Source organism: Tetrao urogallus (assembly GCF_951394365.1).
Source record: "Tetrao urogallus genome assembly, chromosome: 1".
In the NCBI taxonomy this organism is placed as follows: domain Eukaryota; kingdom Metazoa; phylum Chordata; class Aves; order Galliformes; family Phasianidae; genus Tetrao; species Tetrao urogallus.
Genome location: NC_136813.1, coordinates 144,260,913 through 144,283,259, shown reverse-complemented (window position 1 = coordinate 144,283,259; position 22,347 = coordinate 144,260,913). Strand labels below are relative to the sequence as shown.

General features: G+C 40.6%; 1 protein-coding gene across 1 annotated transcript in view; it reads right to left on the bottom strand.

Moving 5' to 3' along the window:
* TNRC6B (trinucleotide repeat containing adaptor 6B) overlaps positions 1–22,347 on the bottom strand; it is a gene marked incomplete at its 3' end in the record, with an annotated part of 111,011 nt that overhangs the window by 42,140 nt on the left and 46,524 nt on the right. Inside the window, exon 4 of the mRNA XM_079534875.1 lies at positions 130–217. Within this exon, the coding sequence (XP_079391001.1) occupies positions 130–217 (88 nt within the window). The remainder of the gene's footprint in view (positions 1–129; positions 218–22,347) is intronic.

Sequence of the window (22,347 nt, the reverse complement as noted above, 5' to 3'; positions counted from 1 at the left end):
TCTTTAATGAAGCATTACTATAACTTAGACAAGAGGCTTTATTCTCAAATGCAAGCAATCTAATATTTTACCAGCCCCAGTACTATTTATGCTCTAGTTGGACAGGAGAACTCAAACATCAACACCTACCTTCTGAGCAGATTCCTTCTTTTTCTTATCCTCCTTCTTCCTTTTCTTGTCTTCCATTAACTGTTCTTCCCTTTCTTGCTCCTTCTCTCTGCCAAAACATAAATAAAACCAATATGAGCACTTCCAAGTTCTGAGGGATCCACATGTATTATGTACCTCTTCCCCACAAGAAAAGAAGTCCAGACAGCAGATTCCTCTGATCATCATGCTTCATTTGCATTGAAGGTTTCAGCCTAACTGAGATCAGAAAAGCACCTTGTAGTTCAGTGTGGCCACAATCATGAAACTTACTGCAAAAAGTAAAAGTCCTTCATTTGGATCAGACCTCTTCTAGTGGTACCCTATGTAAATTAACTACGTCTGATACTAAAAATTCCTTCAAGGCATTTCAGCCAAAGCATCCTTTTAATTGGGTTGTACTATTATTTAATGAAGTCTCATAAATCCTTTCATATGGCAAAAAAGGGAAGTAGTAATTTAAATAAGATGGTTTGGTTTGATATGACATTTGTCTTCATAGGGGAAGAGATTATTCTATTCCCTGTAGCTATGCCACTTGTAAAAGACTAGAAGTGTCATATCAAATCAAAACCATCATTTATTACACAAATCACTAATTTCTAGCCTACTGTACCCAGCCAAATATTTTCTGTGACAAACTCTGTAATATAAACTACTTTCCAGGGAGAGCATTTTCTACCCAAGAACATTCCTTTAAAGAAAATTAAATGAAGAAAGAAAAATATGTGCAGTTGCTATTTTGTCAAGCAATCATCTTGTTGCTATGTATTGTGCCAAAACAAAGTATCATTAAATGGTTAATTTACTGCATATGTGCTATTGCCTGAGCTGTTTCTATGGTGAGCCACTCTGATTAACTAATTATCTTCACCTGCTTAAAAGGACACTTAAGATCAAGTTTTCAACTCACTTAGAATATATTCTTTTTTTTATCAGGGAAATTTTAAGACAATTGATGTAAAAAAACGATGTGACAGGAGGGAGAGGGCCAGAGAAAAGGGATGTGTACTTTAGAAACGGGAAACATCCAACACATTCAATCCATGAACTTTTACAACATAACTTTAATTCAGATGGATGAAAACGGATTCAGGGAGTTTCAAAATATCAACCTTGAATGCACAGAAATATCAGTGCCATATTCAGAGTGGGGGGGAGAGGAAGGAGAAGAAAACATTTTGACTCACTATGTTGGCTGTAATAGCTGAAGCTCATACTTGTACTAAGTATTTATTTAAATGATGCACAAATCCAAGTTCTTTGTGAGTACAATTTAAAAAGATTAGAGCTGAGCTGGCTTTGTTGTCATGTCTTTCAGAATTCTCCTTCCACTGTGAGCTGCAATACCTCAGGTAAGAGGTTGAAGTGCAAAGAAAAATGTACCTTTTCTACAGATAGAAAGTAGAACATTTTCCTGGTTTCATGAACTCACTCTCCTCCTTGGTGGATGGAGACTAGGATGGATGAGTGCTCAGTAATACCATCCCCAGGCTATTGCCACGTGCAATTTATACATTAACGGCAAGTCCTGTCCCATTTTAACAAAACTGGAGGCATTCTCCGTCATACTGAGCAGCGTTTTATGCACTCTGTCCAGTATTGCTGAACAAGGTCAGCTCTTGCTCTTTACTGTTCTCTATAAAATGTCAAAAGCACACTTTCCAGCTCTACACTTCAGCAAGGAAAAGCCCCACAGTTTTTTCAGTTTCACTAACATGCACACGATGCATTTGGGGAGGTCAGTGTACTTCATACTGTCACAGCACTGATATGGAATTTTCCAATTTTCTGTAAGTATTCCTTTTAAGTAATATGGAAAAAGCTCTCCAGTGACACCATTCTCTTTCTGAGTTACTATAACCTCAAATTCTGTTTGCTACCTTCTTATTGACAAACAGCTTGGAGCCTTTGGGCTGCAGTGCCAGTTATAACTTCACAGTCTCTAAAAAACTTTCCTGTGGCAGGCAAACATTTAAGAGCTGTCTTAAAGGAGCTGCTGAAAAAGGGTAGGATGAAAAAATGAATTCCAGTAACTGCCTGGCACACAGACAACCTTCTGCTTAAAAGCACCTACTTACTTCTGCGAGCAGAGCAGGGAATGGAAAAGAACGAGAAAAAGTTGAAATTCACCATCAAAGCTGAAGTTGTGGCTTACAGCGACATGGAGCACTAACAATAAAAAGAATTGAGGACAGAAAACCCATAGCCTGAAAAAAAACACGTGGTTATGGTCACCTGTCTGTGTGACCACAAGCTCAGAACAGGCAGACTGCTGCTGCCGCTGCCTTGTTTTTCTATATACGGGGATGAGGATCTCTGTTACTAAGGCTGCAGATGAAAGCTTAGCTCGTGGGCCCACCTTCGCTCGTGCTCCTTCAGTAGAGCTGGATATTCAATATCCCACAGGGCACATCATCACCAACTACTACATAGGGATCATCAATACTTAGCAATTCAGGCTTCAAATCAACAATCCATGTAGGCACACCTCGGTTCTGTTGAACTGTCAGGGATCGATCCGAACACCTGGGATATGGTCTATGTTCAAAACCATTAAGTTCTTGGCAAAAAAATGTAACTGAAACCTTACTGCTGAAACATCTACTTCAAAAACGTATGTTTACCATTAAAAGTATGGCAGCTACAATTATGCTGATAAAACTGCTGTCGGCTTTCAGGTGAGCCAGCCTGCAATGGCAGCAAGACAGCAGCCCTGAGAGTACCAAGCAGAAGAAAGGCAAGCAGGTGATGATCTGGAGGGGTGGGGTTTTACTGCTTGTTTGTTTAATGCGCTTCTTCTAACATCTGAACACTTCTGATCAGACACTGATCAATACAGCAAGCTGTCTTTCGTGGCCCTCTTTTCTATGACCACACACCATCACAGGAACAGAACCTTGCTGAATACAAACTTGTGAGAACAAAACTGACTGGAGAAAAACAAACATAGCAACGTTCAGTGCTTCAACAAATTCTACAAAACAAAAACCTTTCAGGTATCTCATTAATTGATTCAGAGGATTGCTGCCTATTAACTGAACATCAACTACAAGACTGTTTTCTGGCCTGCCCAGAGAAACCAGGCTCTGTGGTGTACCAGCAGCACCGGCTGCTTCTACTGACAACATCAGCATGGGGAGAAAAATGTAACTCTAAAATGAGTGGATTAAGAGTAATGCAATGGGGCATGGTTCTGTTTTTTTTGTTACCAGCACACAGTGATGGAACACAGACACACCAAAATCCTGAAGAGCAAATCTGATGAACAGCAACCAGTAGTTGAATTTTTATTCTAGTTCTCTAATAGGACTTTCATTAATTGCCTGCAAAATCTGAGAATTAACAGTGTTGGAAAATGTTTTAAAAGTGCATTACAGACTTCATTTTTGATTAGCAAAACAAAAAGAAAAAACAACGTGTTAACAGCTTACAAATGAAGGGAATCTCTGAGTGCTGATCCAAATTTTTGTTTCGAAAAGCAACGCACAGAACAGTAGCTATGACAAGGTATTCAATACATTACCTAGCTCCTTGTACCAACCTCCTGTGGCTAAGTCAAAACTAATCATTTCAGAAAACAAGGAGGGTTTTTCAGTGAGTTAACTAGGGAAAACAGTTGCAAAATTCAAGTTCTCACAAGACATATCAGAAAGAAAAAAAAAAGAGGCATTTAAAAAGCGTATCCTCTCACAAAACAGGCTTTTGAGAATGCTGTTTTCCCGCAAAATCCCAGCATTCATTTTTCCTTTTTCCCCACAGCTATGGGCTTAAGGCATGGGTAAAGAATGGAAGCTGACTGAAAACGGCAGACGAGAGGACGCGCTGCGCTCCACACTGTGACACTATCTGCTGACAGCACGCCTTGATGGGTGCAGATAACGCCACACACAACCTTCGTCTGTGCGAAAAGCCACAACCCTATGAAGTCATCCTTGACTGAAATTGCATGAAAACTGAAGTTATGTGTAAGATACAAATTGTGGGAAACTCAGAAGTGGCACTTCACAGTATAAAGTTCCAGGTTCCTTCCAAGGGCTGCAGGGCAGCTGCTTAAAATGTCGGCAGTCCCCTGTAAGGACGCAGACCAGACAGCAGAACTACTAGTTCCCTTCCCTCCTTTTGCCCCCGCTCTTTACTTTCACTATTTGCTATAACACAACACAGCAGTGACAGCAAGTTTGTCTGGGTGCAACCTAGAAGTCTTCCTTCAAGCTGGGAACCAACCTTTCTACCCTCCTCCGGAACAGAAGAGATTATGAAACTGCACTTGCAAGACTGACAGCACTTTAACAGAACCAGCTTTTATCTATATAGCTACAAGGTCGCATTTATGACTGATAAATTTTGTCTAGAGACTTAAGCCACAACCAACCGCAGGTGGAGGCCTTCACTCCGCGTGAGAGAATGATATGCACTGCATGGGGCAATCCCACTTGGAGGCAACATTTATTAACTTGAACTAGCGCAGCTCCCCTCTGATTCAAAACATAGGTCCGGAAGTAAACTAATTATCATTTTAGAAATAGATCAAAAGACTCAAATTTGAGGGTCTAAACCAGGATTTAAATCTACAGTAAGGTATCCAACTCTGGCCAAGATTTGAAGGAAGAAGGATTTCCAGTGAGCTGTAGCTACTGGCATGTGAAATTAAATGAAACTGCAGCCCTTCCACACAGCACTCAGTTAAAACTCTATATAAATTTTATCAATAGAAAGATTGATCAGGAAAAGTATCTGCATTTCCTCCTGAAGCTGACTGCAGTTGTGCTAGTAAAGACAACGTATCTTCTCAACTGGGCTGCATTCAGTCCTTTATTCCACGCTCTGCATGTGTAACCCTACTGCTGTCGCTTGCATCTCTGCAGTTTTAATTGTAACAGGGGCTTTACTGGTACGTTCCTGCATCACGCTTTGTATATACATGCATTAGAAAGAACACACTGATAGTAACAAGGGCCACGAGCAATGAAGAAGAAAACACAGCACACACTGCTAAATGAGTATGCAGGATTTCAGTTCTCACACTCTCAGGCTCAGGCCCTTCTTGTTGCAGCTATGAACACCAGCAATCAACCGCTTCAGCTGGATGAAAGCTCTGAAATCAAATCAATTAACTGGGACTACAGAGACCAAAAGGAACTGCTGCCCTACAGAGCACAGAAAGCCCAACAATTTTAATTCTACTTTCATTCAGAGTGTTACACTTTAACCTAAGTATCCATTATTTCAACATGGTGAGAAGAGCATGGCGTGTTCAAACACACACAGGTGTGCTCCGGCGTGTTCAAACAGAACATCAAACAGAAGCGAGGTGTTACGCAGCCTGGGCTACAACCCAGAGCTGTAAGGTGGAATTACTTCCACTCGACTGAGCCATTTAAGGAGTTGTGATCTCGCTGATCGAAAGATTCAAAATGGGACTCACCGTATAAAACGTTACACAAATGCACATCACAGCCACATTCTTTCTTATGCAATGCTCATGTGCATAAAGCAGATTGACCAAGCCACACGAGTCAGCTCCATGTGGGACAGCCCCTTAGAAACCTGGCTTTCAGGCAGAACTGCAAAAGTGGAATATGGAACTACTTCAGGACAAGCTAACTCTGATACATAGAAGGGAAAAACGAAACAAACAAACCCTCAGAACAGCACTTCAGAGTACAAATATTTCCCAGACTATAAAAAAATAAACCTACAGCATAACATTTTTGAGGAAAAAAAGAACAGTCGTTTGCTTGAAATGAGACTGAAGATCGTACCATCACTGAACTCCAACACTGAAGAGACTGGCTATGCATCCCACGGCTGACCAGCTAGGAAAGGGACAACTGTTCTACACTTTTTTTGAATGAAAATGAAATGTAAGTAACAGAACTCAGCTCTAAAATATGAAAATAGTTTTTCATATCTGTAACATTATATATGAACATATATACACACAGTCTAAGAGGTAAGACAGTAAATAACAAAAGCCATGCCACAAAAAGACATGCTGTGGGTTTGATACACACATAAAGTACACACTTTGCTATACATTAACTGGAAGCTCTTCAGAAAAAGTGTCTAAGAAGTGCTCTGTAAAGCAGCACTTTTAAAAGGAGTTGTTTGCCCATCAAGGAGGTAGAGTAGGCTGCTTCTGTCTTCTCTTTGGCTGGAGACCAAACCACGTCACAGTGAGAAGTTTGCTTACTTTAAATAGCGTATCTGGAATAAGAGATATGCCTTTATCACTGCAAAACATCAGTCATCTGAAGTTGCTGGAGAAAATAACTGAACTCACAAGATCAGCATGCTGACTACACTACAAGTATGCTTTTCTGAAGAGCGACTCCTTATAGAACGCTACTACACTTGTTAATAGAGTAGGATTAATTAGTACTGGAGTACTGCATAGATATATAATTGCACAGTGATTTACAGCCATAGAAAGACTGGCATATGCTCACGCAGATGGAGGTGTGCTCTCAACACTTCAGCAACAGGTTTTGGGGGGTTCCATTTTGGTTTCATTAGCCTCCTGCTGATAAGTAAACCTTAGATTGCATAAAATAAGAACTGAGATCTCTTTCATATTCCGTATTTCTTGCTTGTGTCTGTTGTACAACATTACACTTTCCAGCTGTATCAACTACACATATTGCAAGTTCTAAAGTTTCCATAAGTTGGCCTCAGTAGACAGAAATCAAAGCTTTAAGTAAATGGAGAGCTACAGCCAAAGCCCTGGAATGTCAGATCTGAGCAAGCTTCCTTCCCTCCTTCAGTCTTCAACTGTTTCAGAGCTTTTATGGATCAGTAATGATTGTTTCATTACATGTGCACACAAAGATATCAAAACCACAGATAAAGCGTTCAGAAAGTTGTGAAACATGGTGAAAAATACCTCAAGAATGGCAAAGCATTCAGTCAGAAATCAACCCGTCATTAACAGCTCCATAATTTGTTGTCATATCAGAACATTCATTCAGCAAGACAGTTCTATTCAGGATTTCAAGGTTTCACTGAAGGATCAAATAATGTGATTTTTTAAATAGAAAGTAAGATGCATAGAAAGCCCTATTATCTCAAATTGTTTACCAAGAAAGGTATCATTGTGGTTCTGTAACCCACAGTAAAATACGTTGAGAAATGAATGACAACAGACAGACAACAATTAATGGGTAACAGCTACCACAATACAATCTCAATACAGAACTTGTGACTGCTCTCAGAAGGAGCTGAACTTCCCCTTGCGTGTGTGCGACCTCTTTTCACTGCCCCTTCTAAAAAGAACTTTTTACCTATCCCGCTGTGCATGCAGAAGTACTTCAAGAGCCCTACTTTGCCACACAACATGGGGCTCGAAATAAGGGCAGCCTATCTGGGAAAAGCGCCAGATGTCGGTAAAAGGATTGCTTATTAGTCTGCAGGTGCAGTATACACAAGTATTTGACAGTATTGGTTTGCATGAAAAGATTAAGAGCTGTAAATTCTACCAGTTTTATAACCACAAATGGCTTGTATGTTGGGAGAAAATAAAACGCCCTCATTTGAAAACTGATGGAAGGAAAGCTGCAAAAAATCTTCTCCCTAAACAGCACATTTCAGGTTTAATTCCTAATTTCCAAAGCAATTCACCTCTTTAGAAGCTAGTGACACTTTCCTCTTACCGGTCTTACTATCAGTCACAACAGTGACTCTTATTTAAAAGGAGTTCTGGGAGTTACCTGGTGTAACCTCACGTTCACAGCAGGGCCATCATCACACAGGCTGGTCAAGACCCATTCGAAGCATCTCCAAAGACAGAGAAATAACCAATACTATGAAGAGCCTGTTCCACTTTTTGGCTGCACTCACTGCACTTCCTCAAAATCTAATTTGAATTCCCTTTCTCCACCTTGCAGTGGAACTGCCTCTTGGCTTTTTTTTTCTCACTGCACACCATTTCCACTAATAGCCTGGCTCTCCATACATGCTCATTAGGTGGCTGACGACAGCAGTCAGTAACATTACCTCCTTAGCTTTCTAAGTCTGAACAAATCCAGTTCTCTCAGCTTCTCCTTGTGCAAGACATACTCCAGTCTGCTAAGTATCTTGGTGGCCATTTAATGTGCCACTGCCTTTCCTGTATGGGTGCCAAAACTGGTCACAGCACATTAAAGGCAGTCTTGTAGGTACTGAATAGAGAAGAAACATTTCTGGCGCCCCACTCTTGCTAATGCAGCCCAACATGTGCTTGGTTTCTTAACAGCAAGGACACCTTCCTGATTCACATTCTGGTTTTACTCTTCCAGGACTTCAAGTGTTTCCTCTGCAGAGCTACTTTCTAGTTTGTAGATGCCTAACCTGTGCATGGCATTATTTTGCCCAAGATGCAGGACTTCCCATTCACATTGACTGAATGTCCAGAGGCTTCTACCAGACCCTTTCTTCTAGCCTGTTCCCTCTTGCTATTCCCCTGAATAGCAATCATACACTCTAAAGGTGTCCAGCACTCAGCCCAGTTTTGGACTATCTGCAAACTCAGCGAGGCTATGTTCCACCCCACTGACCAGGTCACTCACAGACATGGAACTGTATTGGACCCAGGGATGACCTGCCCAGGACACCCTACTGTCCAGCTGCCCACAGGACTTACATCACTGACCACAACCAATACTGTATCACCGACTCTGGCCATCCAGTTCAGGAACCCTTTTTTGTTCTAATCTTTTTTCTTTTTTTTAAAAAAACAAATTATTTCTGTACTTAGTGGCTGAGTGAGCTGGATACTAATGCCAGATGTTTTCTGCAGATCTGCAGCAGGAGAGCAGTACCAGCTATCCATCTGTATCGGCTGTGTGCCCATGCACTTTGGCTTGCACTCTGTAGCCTAGACATGCTGTGCAAGGCAAGCTCAAAGCTCTACAGGCCGCTTTACCAACGTCTCAAACTTGTTCCAGATAGCGAGGAAAGTGAAGTTGATGAGCATTACTTCCATCTTAATAATGTATTTTTACGTGTATGGCTGAGAAGCGTTATTAAATAATGGAACTATTTTACATTTAACCTAACAGCAGTTAGGAAAAGGTAACTCTCCTGACAATGGCATAACTGAATTCTAACAAAAGCAGCTCTGTAATTTCTTATAGACGTCTGCATTAAATGCCAAGAACAAAATTATTCTTTAAGACACACACGCACTAAAATCCCAAGGAAGTATGCTATTTGTCGTGGCAACTGCAGCAATGCATTCATACCATTTCTAACATAAACACTGAAAACGTGTAAAACAGCTCAATTATACTATGCATTTTCTGCTATAGGGTCGTTACGGTACCAACACAGGTCACCCAGAGCTCAAAAGACTGGATCACAGAAAATCTCTGGTAACAGAAGTAGCTACATTTACACAGAATCACACGATGGTTTGGATTGCAAGGGACCACTGGGTTCATCTACTCCAACCCTTCCACCAGCAGGGACACCCATAGCAGTGTGCTCATATCCAGATGGCTTCTGAAGATCCTGAAAGGTTGCAGCCAGAGGGTTGTGATCAGTGGTTCTACGTCCAGGTGGAGACTGGTGATAAGATGATGGGATCAAGTGCATCCTCAGCGAGTTGAGAGGTGCACATGATAAGGCAGAAGGAATAAACTCAAAAGGCGGGCCCAATGTGAGCCTGATGAGGTTCAATAAAGCAAAGCGCTAAGTTTTGCACTTGGGTTGGGGTAGACCCAAATATGTGTACAGAGAGAACTCCTGGAGTGCAGCCCCATTGAGAAGGACTTAATGGTTCTGGCAGATAAAAACTTAACGTAAGCCAGCAGTGTGCACTTGCAGCCCGGAAGGCCAACAGCATCTGGGGCTGCATCAGAAGAGGGGTGGCCAGCAGGGTGAGTGAGGTGATTGTCCCCTTCTGCTCTGCTTTCATGAGGCCTCACTTGGAGTACTGCATCCAGGTCTGGAGCCCCAATACAACAACGATGTGGAGCTCTCAGAGCACATCCAGAGGAAGCCACAAAGATGATCAGAGGGCTGGAGCACCTCTCTTTTGTAGAGAGGTCAAGGGAACTGCACTTGTTCAGCCTGCAGAAGACTCTGGGGAAGACCTCAGTGCGGCCTTCCAGTAGTTGAGAGGAGCTTATAAACAAGAAGGTGACTGACTTTTTACGCAGTTTGATAACATTATGACAAGGTAGAAAGGTTTTAAAATAAAGGAGGAGAAATGTAGGTTAAACACTAGGAGGAAACCCTTTACTCAGAAGGTGATGAGGTGCTGACACTGACTGCCCAGAAAGGCTGGGGCTGCCCCATCCCTGGAGGTGTTCGAGGCAGAGGGTTGTAATTCTATGGTCAGCCAGTTCCATCAGGCCCCATGGACTTCTACATAGGTCACTCCAGCAGTAACACTTCCTATTTATTTCCACGGAGGCTACAACAGACAGAAAGAGCAGAGTAACACTATTTGATAGAACAAATCCTTAGCTCCAAAACACAAATTTTTAACGGTTACCACCATTAGTTGACAATCCCATTTTGTGGTGTGACAGCAGTGCATAGCAATACAGCTTGTCTTTCACATCTCTGTTGTCACTGCAGAAACGTACCACCCACTGTCTGTGCTCACATCCACGGTTTGGTCTCCAAAAACGTTCAACAAGCATTAATGAATGCCAATGTGTGCAATTCTTTCTGTACGGAGGAATTCAGTGACACACCACCGCCTCATTTACACTGCCATGTCAGACAGCATTTTGACAGACTGCTCCTTTGCTGCCATTTGTCACACGGCAACAAAATGTAACGAATTTTGGCAGGAAGGTTAAAACTCCACTGCAATGGGTAACTATGCTAAAGCTCACTGTGTTGTTTTCCAGTCAGCTTACTGCTCACAACACCACTGTTCCACCTGGTCAGCTGCATCTCATCGTACATCATGCTCAGTCTCTCAAAGATGTGGCTGAGATTAAAGAACTGAAAGCTCAGCGTGGCGTTATCCACACAGGCCATGCTTCATATCATCTGTTTTCTTCCTTCTTCCTGTGTCCCGCCCTTCAACCAAAAAAATAAAGGAGAATACCATACCAGCTGCATTCCCAATTCCTTCAACATATCAAAAAAGAATTTATGTCTCTTAAAAACATTTTCATACTCTCTTCATTGCAGCTTCATGCAAACCAACTTGAAAGAGCAGGAATGGGATGTAGTTCTCTGACTTTATGAGGCACCAGAATATATTCTTGACATTGAAAATTCAGGCTCCTAACAGACAGGAAACCTCTTCAGACACATTGTCCAGGTGGCAAATAGATGTTTCAGTGCATTTCATCAAGAGGGCCTCAGTTACTAAATACTTCACACCATTGTTTTGGTGGCACCGTTTCTAATACTGGTGATTGGTTAGACCAACTTTATGCAGTTGTCCCTTTTTAGGTTGTAACCTTTATTCATGTCCAATAATCATTCTTCCAGTCTCAGAGCCTTGTATCTTCTGCACTGGGGCATTTTGGGAGCAAGGGGAAGATTCTTCCTCTTGCTCTGAGAAGAGACAAAGGTCTCGTCTTCCTCATCCTGTGTGTTATTTTAGTCTCCTCTGCACTACGAGCTACCTTAACTTCTTCCTCTCACTGGAACTTAAAGCTGTCAGTGAGCTTATGCCAGTGCATAACTACCCATGTAGTTGCCAAGACACTCTCTGTAATATCTGAAAAGTCATGGCTGTCAGGTAAAATCCCCAGTGACAGGAAAACATCACTCCCACTTTTAAGAAGTGTTGTTTAATTGATAAGGGATTTTATTTTACTTATTTCATTTCCAAACACACACTTGAAATTCACTTGCTGTAACAGTGAAAATAATTTAAGCAAGTAAAGTAACATCCTGACAAGCACATTACAGATCACCAGTTCTGTAAAATATAATACAATTTTGCATATATGGTGCTTCAGGGCACTACGGTAATAAAAATAGCATTTATCAAATTATAAGTCATTATTTTAATCGTACTAAATCAATATACTAAAGCAAGAATGTATTTAATTGTATCAGTGGGAAGAGCAAGGTTTTCTGCACAGAGTTACTATTCTGCTGCTGCAGGTCAAGCTGGAAGAAGCGGCAAATTGAAGTTGTTTGAACTTCTGATATTAAAAAAAAAAAAAGACGAAAAAAGCCACAATTTGCTCAGGTTTTTTTTCTTTTTTTTTTTCTTCTTTGTTTTGTTTTTTGGCAAAGACATTTAGAGTTTATATTTTCCATTGCAATTATCGCCAGAGGCCATATTTATTTTTGACAGGTAAGAATGTTTATTCATTCTCTTCCTGCAAGTACACAGTTTACAAATGCTCAGGACTGTTACTACTCCTATCAGGAAATCTAAGTTAGAAGTGGGAAGGGAAAGTAAGCAACATATTTTGCAGGTCTGTTTAATGCTCTATCGATCTTGCCAAATTACCACTTCTTCAAACTAATCTGTGCAAAGCTCAGTGTAGTGTAAGTTCTCCATATCCTAGTTAAGACTTTTAAGTAGGCTTATATGAAGAACCTTTCCAGACATCCCCTTCTCCCCCAGTAAAGGCAGTCATGCTGTTTCACAGAATGGCTCAAGTTGGAAGGGACCTCAAAGGGCACCCAGTTCTGACCCCTGCATGGACAGGGCTGCCACCATCAGAGCACCATCCAACCTGGCCGCCTTTTCACCCTTAATACCAGCTGAGTTTAGAGCTGATCTAGGACTGAACGCAAGAAAAAAGTCCCCAGAATTTAACAGTCAGACTGCAGAGAAACAGGAAAAACATGGGCGTGCTCAGTCACAACCCACCATAACCAGCACTTGCATTCAGCTACGTCTCACACTTCACTTGTTTAGTAAGTTCCTTGGAAGGCACTCTAAGGAATAGTTCTGAAGCCCCATGTTCTTTGTGCAGTGAGTAAAATAGAGATGAGAAAAAAAGCCTGAAACCCTGCATTTGCATGCATAAAGCTTGGCAGATCATTTCACTTAGTGCTATTGTGCCTTACGTAATTTGACAAATTGTCAGCTGGCAATATTTTAAACAGCTGTATACCATCCAAAAAGTTCAGAGGTACTTCACAGTTGTAATGAGAGTCTGCACTCGTAACATTCCTCTGTCAGATGGAGGAAAGAAAACCACACAAGAGATTGATATGTTTATTGTTATGAAATAGCCTAATACTAGATGCTCTAAGAGCCGATTATCAATCTTGGCAATCACAAACACAGACACAGTCAAATATACACAGTATTCTGTCTGCAGTAAGAGCCTGCTTACCAGCTCAATACCATGGATTAGCAAGCGAGTTCTTAGAATGCAAGACAGATTATATACACTTCATTCACTCATTGTGCACTTCCAGTTAAGCACAATGCATACAATCTCATTCAAGTTCAGTTACTCAAAATTGAGGCAGTTCTATACCTAGGTACGACACGTTCCACTTCTGGCTCTAAAACCAACTGTTAAATGCAGCACCTTCTCACCCTCTGCCACCTCTACTGATGCTTGCCCTTACAAAACACAGACCACGTTTAGAGCTCACTCAAGTTGTATGCCAGTTTATATTTGTATTTTCTCATTTTGAGTCGACTCGGGGGATGGATGACATTTAATATCACACGCTGCAACAACGCAGATCTTTCCCAGGATATGTTACAAAACAAGAGGCTGCATGACCTGCTCAAGGTTACAGTATGACTCCATTGCTCACTCCGAATTAAAAACTGGTGTCCTCCTGACTCCGCCTGCATTTTCACTAATAAATACCACTAGTGAACACTTACACAGTTCCTTTCATCACAGGATGTCAGAGGTCTTTATAAATATTAATTAAGCATTGCAACAACACTAAGAAGTATGTAAAACTTAATTCTGCATGAGTAAACCCAAGCAGAGAATAAATAACCTACGTTCAAAGACACAGGACAAGTCAGCAGCATGGAGAATAAACAGTTCCTGCCGCTAAGGAATACTTCATTAGAAACAGGGACAAAGCTAGTACTCCAAGTGTGATTTGAACAACACACAGTCCTGGACAGAAAAGGGGGGATTTCACAGAGCGTCTCAGTTGTTGATGTTTTTCAAGAAACTGACAAATTGTGTAATTAATACTTCAGCATGTTACCAGCTCCAAAAACCAAACAGAAACAGCTGACAAGTTGCTGAGCTTTCCCAGGTTACATCTATCACCCAATCTTCATCAAAAAGGTCTTACAAGATCCTGATCAACTCGCTGTCACTTAAAAGCACAGCTAAGTTTGAGGTCCAGGTGTGCTGAAGCACGTCCAACCTTCCAGCCTGTAGCCAGGGGAGCTTTATGTGAAAACTGGCAGTATCTGCTCTCCAGACTTCCACAAACACAGCCTTCAGCCGAGTAACTCTCTGAGTCTGGAAAAGCAGATACATGCCTTTTTATCCCAATCCAGTCTTGTCAAGTTCCTGCTTTGGCTCTAATATCACTCAAATCAATTTTTTGCAATACTCCTTCCTAACCAGTTCTCAGTTGAGTTTTGTTAAGCTTGCAAAGCTGCTGATCCTCACCTTTTATCTAGAATTATTTATAATGGACATCCAGTGCAAAATGTGTCTCAGCACATTCTCATTCATTTAACAGACACTCTGCAGTCAGGGAACTCCCACGTGTACATTAATGAAGCAGTGAGAACCATCTCCCCTTAAAGAAACAACAAACCACAAGTAATGGTTGTATCAAGTACCATCATCCAGATTCTATTTTACAATCTAGTCAGGCCTTGGTGTGCTAGCACTACAGGTACAGAAAATACTCAAGCACTGAAAAACCTCTTTTATAAAGCTACTGTTCAGTATTTGTTGTTCATAGGTTATTTACAGATGATGAAAACCTAAAATCCGGTGGAACAGCCATACTAAGTTTTAAGCCAGGTGTTTCACAACAGAAAAGCTTAAATGTATTTGCCTCTTTAAGTGTATAATTGAAGCAAATTGTCTTGTCAGACAAACTTTTAGTATGCATTTTAAGATATACTTTTTAGAATATACAAGCTAACAAACTTCTTTCCCTTTTGTGTGCACATGAAGATTTATAAGCCAATGAAGGTCACCTTGATAAATGAAATTAATCAGGTGCCCCCTTAAAGCAGCTTGTAGAAGCAAATACACATAACAATTCATACCATGGAGTGAAACTCCGAAGATGTAAAGGTAGAACTGAAGGGAGCAATTCTGTTAACAGGCCACAACCTCCTGCTCTGCAGCTTGCACCTGTGGTAAAGGCAGGCAGGGATCAGCTCTCATTAAAGCCTCCATGAGGACGAGAGACAGCAGGCCCCGCTCAAGGAACTCAGTGAATCAGAAGTGCACTAAGAGCTTTCCTTGACGCATTCCTACAGACATTCTGAAGTCCAACAGGACGTGAATTGTGTAACAACACCAAAGGTCATAAAATGCAACTCAATAAATGAAAAATGGGGCTTTTACTATGAAACTCTAGATGCTTTCAATCAATGAGGAAAAGTGAACTACAGTACAGTTTGCTCCCAATAAAGAGAGCCGTTTGACTTAGTAATTACTTTTAAAGCAGCAAGACTTCAGAGCGCCAAAAAACAACTGTGTTCAACTCTGGAAGAACTCTTTAGGAACCCTGAAATGCATTAAGCACACAAAGCCTGGTATGGAAGCATTTGCTTATAAGATGCGTGCTTCTCAGCCTTCTTATTGCAACCAGCTGACCACGCTTTGCAGTCATTCTTCAATGAATTATTATTCAAAGTATCACAACTCCTTATTTTTCAACTTGATTCATACAAATTCCAAAGACACCAGGTGAAATTGTTCACTGGCTCACAGAATGAAAACTGGTCCACTTTAAAGAAACTGTGCCTGAACCCAAAAAAACAAATACAGCACAGAACCAGCACAAGATAGGACTTGTTTTGAACAACAGGAAGCCAATCATCCTTCCTCATGAAGATATTCAAGCAGCCAAAAAACTCAAAGCCTCTTTAAGCTTGTCTTTTCATATCATCACTTGACATAAGAAAGGTGTGATCATTTTGATCTGGCACTGCAAGAACACGATCGCCTACGACCAGCAGAAACACACATACCCACATCAAAGCACACAGTGTCTCCAGCCATGGGGAACACGGGGAAGCAGCACAAAACGGGAAGCAGAAGTCGCCATCATCTTTCCTAAATTTGCAAGACTGAAAATTGATGCGTTTTTGAAGAACGGCTGTAGAACGCTTGACGAAGATCAAGTCCACTGAATGTTAGTCATGTACCCCTCCTTCCTAGTAAATCCTCAGAGAAAAATTAATTCTGAAGGCCAATACTAAGCTTTTAAGCATTGTAGGCCTACGTGCCATGTCACTGAGTATCTATCAAGGAAAAATCCTATTTTTAGGAATCCCACAGAATGAACCTCATAGAAAAACACACATGATCTACTTCACAAAGTCCATGAGAAATCAATTTTCACATATACAAAGAAACTCACTTCTAAAAGCACAACGTATTTATTGACACGTATTGCTGCTACAGAAATGCAAAAGTTTGCAGCATCTAAAACCTTTTAATTCCTATTTTCTTCACTCGTTTGAATGGATTGACTGCATTAACTGCTACTGTAATATAGAAGAATAATTTTTAATTTAAAAAGGAAAAAAAGTGCAAGTTTTCTTAACCTTTTTTTTTTTTGTTTGTTTCCCCCAAGCTACGTTTGGAAGTATACAAAGAACTGAGCGTTTTCCATAGGAAGCATGATTGGAGACATTAACAGAAGTTAAGTCACGAGCTTTGTAAGGTCACAGAAAACTGCAACTGTCCAATTACAAATGCATTTTATTATTATTATTTTTAAAGATCACTCCAAGGAGAAGTTCAAGAGCCAGCAGCACGGCTAACACCAGAAATACTGCTGTCTGCTTGAACGCCTTTGCTTAAAAAGAAAAATCAACAGTTACTGCAACCCACGGAGCAAGACAATCATGAATAGCAGGCACTGCCTCACAATAAAGCACACCTGCCTCAATCACACATCTGCCCAATTTAAATGGGAAAATACCAAGCTATCCTAAACATAGCTGTGTTACGTAGGATCCTACCACTGATCTGCACAGATAACCTGAAAAGTGACACCCATTCAGTGCTACCTTATAAAAAACGTGGAGCGTCTCTTCTTGTAGAAAACTGCATTCTGCAGGCCATACCCTCATACTTATTTAACATAGCTACTTCAAGTTAGCTAACCACAACAGTTAGGAGGTAGAAACAAACTCCAGAAAATAATCCATTTGCAGGCAGAGCATCATCACTTCTCATGTTCTGACGATCTGTTCTCCTTCTTCCATTTTTGTGGACTTACCATGCACACCGTTCCCTAGCTGCAGATTTTAAAAAGTCAATTTCGTTCCATGCCTTCTGGAAATAAAGCACAGATTAAACCACCTCGTCTAGACATGAAACTCGCTAATTGCTGAGTAAACAATCATTTCCTTATTTCTTAAGCAAAGACTGTAAAAAGTTGAAGTGAAAAGTGTTCACTGTATCCTCAGGCATTTGTCTAAACTAAGGACAGACTCCAATCGAGGAAAAGAACTTCTTTTAATCAAGCTGTTACTTCTGTGAAGCTGACGTCTGCCCAGTTTTAGCAGTCCCTCACCTGAGAATCACTGCTATTGGTGCTGAGGGTCGAAGATGAGGTTTCAGAAACCTTGACTGAAGATTATCATTCCTTGCATCTCTTTCCAGAAGTGATAATTTGCAGCTTGAACGGTGCTGCTCAAGTCATTCACAGATACACTACCAGATCCATTACTACCACTTAACCTGTTGCTTTCTAATGCAATGGTCTAAAATAACCTCAACATTTTTAGAAATATGAAATGCCTGTCAGAGGACTGGATCTACCTCGCAACTGAAAAATCTGTTGTTCATTCATACTCAAAAAGTAAGAGGGAAATGTATTAAAATTTAACTATACATCACCACCAAAAAAGAAGCTTCTCTTGTAAGCTAAATTGGCTCAGTATTACTTGTATGCCAAAGAGTTCACATTCATTCACAACATGGAAACTTGCATAAGAAAGTTCTTTTGGCACAGAAAACATCTAAGATGAATGGAACTTGCAAACCATATATTCCACATGGCTATGGGTCAGCTCCCAGGTATGCACCACTCCTTTTTCCTAAAGAAAAGGGAAACAAATCACAAAGGAAGAGGTAATTCAGAAAATAACCTAAAACGAGGAAGCCTCTGAACTGCCACCTAGAAGGCAGAAATTACAGAACAGCACTGGCCATGGTGTACAGACAGTATGTACGTACATAAAGGCACAACTGGAAACCTGAGGTGAAAAATACAGGGAAATGATATTTACTATTTACATTTCTGGTCTTAACATTAAACTGATTTGCCTTGTTAAATTCTCAATTCAAGCAGCACATACTACTTTCAAATAATTTTTACCTCGTTGCTTTAAGATAGGCATCTTATTTCTAATTAATAATAAACTTTTTTTTTTTTTAACTTCTGAGCAGTCAAAAATATCCATTCTCTTTGAACATCTCATCTTTGAACAGAGAAGGCAGCCAGATCAAAACCATTTAAGGCATTCAGTGTAAAGATTCATTTAACAGTTTCACATTTCCAGCTCAAAGTAATTCCTGTCTGCTGACAGCGAATGTGAAGACCTCTCCACTCTGTAACAGCTGCATCTTCCTATCTAGCACTGATAGAATTTGTGAAAAGTGTGCAACAGAGCAGTTCAGTTTTATTTAGATGTGATGGCAAAACATTGTGTGACACCTAACAGGAAAGTAAGACACTCCACAAAAACTGCTCTCCTGCTAAGTCAAACTATCTCTCTATCCTCTTTAAGGAAGGTGGCTCTGCATAAAGACAGGTCAACTCTTTGCTGCTATATAAAGTTGAAGGTTAAAATGCATAAGCTGGTGTGGGAGACTATTTCCTGCTGAAAGAAAAGCCCTTTAAACACTAGAACCTCAAATCTAATTTGTTGGCTTATTGATGCTTCTGCGCATACTGCCAGCACAAAGTTTCTAACTCTCTATGAAGCCACTGTATTGAGAAAATGGACTGTGCAACTGAGCAAAGAGGTGAGCATGACCACACATTCAAATGGCAGGGAATTCACTTGCATATGTGTTTGAAATTCCAAATTTCAGGAAGGGATCAGGCCTCCTGCTTTAACTGAGATCATCTGCTGGAAACAACATCCTGAATTAAAAAGGCCTTTGATAAGCTTGCTCTTGCTAACGTATTACTTTAAAAAACAGCAAGGACTTTCATCTGCTAGTGATTAACCTACCCATCTAAATCAAAGTCCACACAGCTCAGAATGAATAATCTCAGTCAGTCAGGTCTCTGTCACCATCCCTAGAACCCAGCCCATTGCACATTTCTGGGGTGGTAACGAGATAGTACTGTACTCTGTATGCTGATGAGCAGCCAAGTTTAGTTATTCAGTTCAGTATTTCCAGAAGGCCTATTGGGAAGAACTACATGGTTTAACTCTAACGTATCACCAGCTGTAAGAGGTGAGTAAAGCAAGAACTGCCCAAGCAACGGCCATCCCAAAAGCGGCCCAGGACTGCGCAACAGACCTGACAGTCATCCAGTCTGAACATCTCCTGAAGCCACAGCCAGAAGGAAGTGGGACCTGTGAACACCAAAAGAGCTGAAACTGAAAGGGAAACTACTGCAGAGAGCACTTCTTATCTGGCTCAGTTAGCAGGATGCATACAAGAGGCCAGCGAGTTAGGAGGAAAAAAAAACAACCAAGAAACAAACCACAAACACTGCTTGCTTACTGCAACTTTTGTTGCTACCAATGAAAAGTCTTAAATGCAGCCTCAAAGTGCACCAGCACCCAGTAACAGTTCTTCCTGGATAGAGGGACAGTCACACTGCCATGCTGAGCAAGGAAGGCTCAAGTGCTCCATCCATCACAAGTGTCAAATACTCGGCTTGAAAGTTTACAGTACCTGAACCTTTTTATTGTTGTTAAGATCTATTTAAGATTTTTCTTATATTCCACAGACAAAAGCAAACCTGCAGGCAGGTACAACACACACACAGGTGTCAGGGCAGCACGATGAGTTGATTTTGGTTGCTTTTGTTTGCTTTGGCTTCATTCATTTCCCCAACCAAATGTCACTTGAATAATTCAGGAAAACATTCTTACTGTATATTTGCACAGGGCCATAGATTGCAAGAAATGCTAGATACGTAAACAGTGCAGCTGAGAAAATACAACCCAAGCTCTCTTTTGCTGCTACAGCTTGGAACTAACAAAACTGCATGGAAAAGTCCCTTTTACCACCAAAACAGATTTGCTAATCCTTGCAGTTTCAACAGTACAGAAAAAGAACTTGTAGTCACTCTATAGAATGAAGCTCTAAATCAAGGCCTCCTACCTAAAGGAAACACCTCAAATAACCAAAATTGTCATTCAATAAAAGCTATCAAAATTTCTACTCGAGGAATGAACAACCATCGGTGAATCCATAGAAAATCTACAGAGGTTTCCTCTTCCCTGTAAGATTCACACGATGAAAGCCTTTCATAATTCACTGAAGGATAACAATACGTAAAACCTCATTAAAAACTTGGTGAGCGTTATATATAGAAAGTGAATTTCATAAATACTTCAGGAGGACTGTGTCTGAACTAGACTTTAACTTGTACTTTGAAACATCAAAGGAAATTGTCTGCTTTTCAGGGATTTATTTATGCACATTTTTAATGCTAGGATTTCTCAAGGTAGCATGCAGAGCAGCTTTTAAGCCTTGAATAGCTCTACTGGCTGCAGAAGCCCCCAGTCTGACCTCAAGACCCTGCACTATGCTTCATTACGGTGTACGATCCAGCTGCATCAACCACACTCCTCAGCAGAATGGAAATCCACAATCATTAAATGCAAGTTTAAAACACTGAACCTTCAGCATTTGAGATTTTGAGAAAGGTGAAATATACTATTCCAGCTTTTAATCCATATTATCGTGTTATTTAAATCAGCTCTGTTCCCATAAAGCATTAGGAAAAAGAAAGCATCTTTCTATACACAATTCAATACAGCTGTGCACGACTGGCTGGGGCCTCAGGCCACAAGCCAGGAACTTCTGAGTTCAAGTCTGGCTCTGCCACTGCCTTGCTGTGTGGCCTTCAGAGAGCCTCTACGTTTCTCTGCTGCTCCTCTTCCATCCATACGCTTACCTTACAGAATGGCATTCGCTTTGTTTTTGCAGACTTTTCCACAAACAAAATACAAACTGAGAGCAATTTTTCCACTGTAGCTGTAGGTAAGGTCTGCTAAGAAGTCTCCATGCGTCAGCTGACACTCAGTAGTTTTTAAATGCATTAACTGCTAACATGCACTACATAAATATGTATGATATTCTCACAAATATCAAAAGAAATAAATAGTAATGTGGAAAACAAATGATTAGAAAGCAGTCGTTTAGATTTTTGTTAAAAAAAAAAAAACAACACACAAAAAAAACACAAAACAAGATGAAATGAAATCTGCTCTAAAAGCAATTTTAACTGACAGTACTGAACAACCTACGACCTTGTTCTTATTAACCTACTGAGCCAGTGATGAAATCTGTTTTTAACAGCTTATATTAAGCATACACAAGGCATGCAATGCTTCAGCTCCAGCAATTACAACAACTAATATTTTAAGAATCTTAGTTTAACAACAAAAAACGGCCTAGGAATGTGCAGTAGAAAAACCATTCAACCTTAACTGAAATATGTAGCACTAACTAAACTATCATTTCAAATATAAGCTTTCTCAAGAAAAAAAGATCAAGAGAAATTACATAAAGTGAAAGCGTATAATATCTTGCATGTCTGCTGTAGAAGTTTCACTTCTCATTATCTGATGAAGCAGAATGCCATGGAGACTGACAGCAGCGAGCCTCAGCTTTTCCTGAGCTCCAATGAACCAGTCACGCAAACACAGCCGGTCACCTTTAAAACAGTCTGCAGTGCTTTTAAATCCACACCCTGGGAGAAGAGCTGACCTCAGAACCTTATCGAGGCAGGCTGACTTTCCAGAGACTGGCCAGTTCAGCCAAAGCATACAGGCATGCTTAGACTAAGAACAAAGCAACTCACTTTTATGGTATGTTAGTTAACAATGCAAGTCTTTGCCTTCAGCTTAAAGCCTAGGATTTAGTGCAGCCTCCACCTACTATCTCCTTATGCATC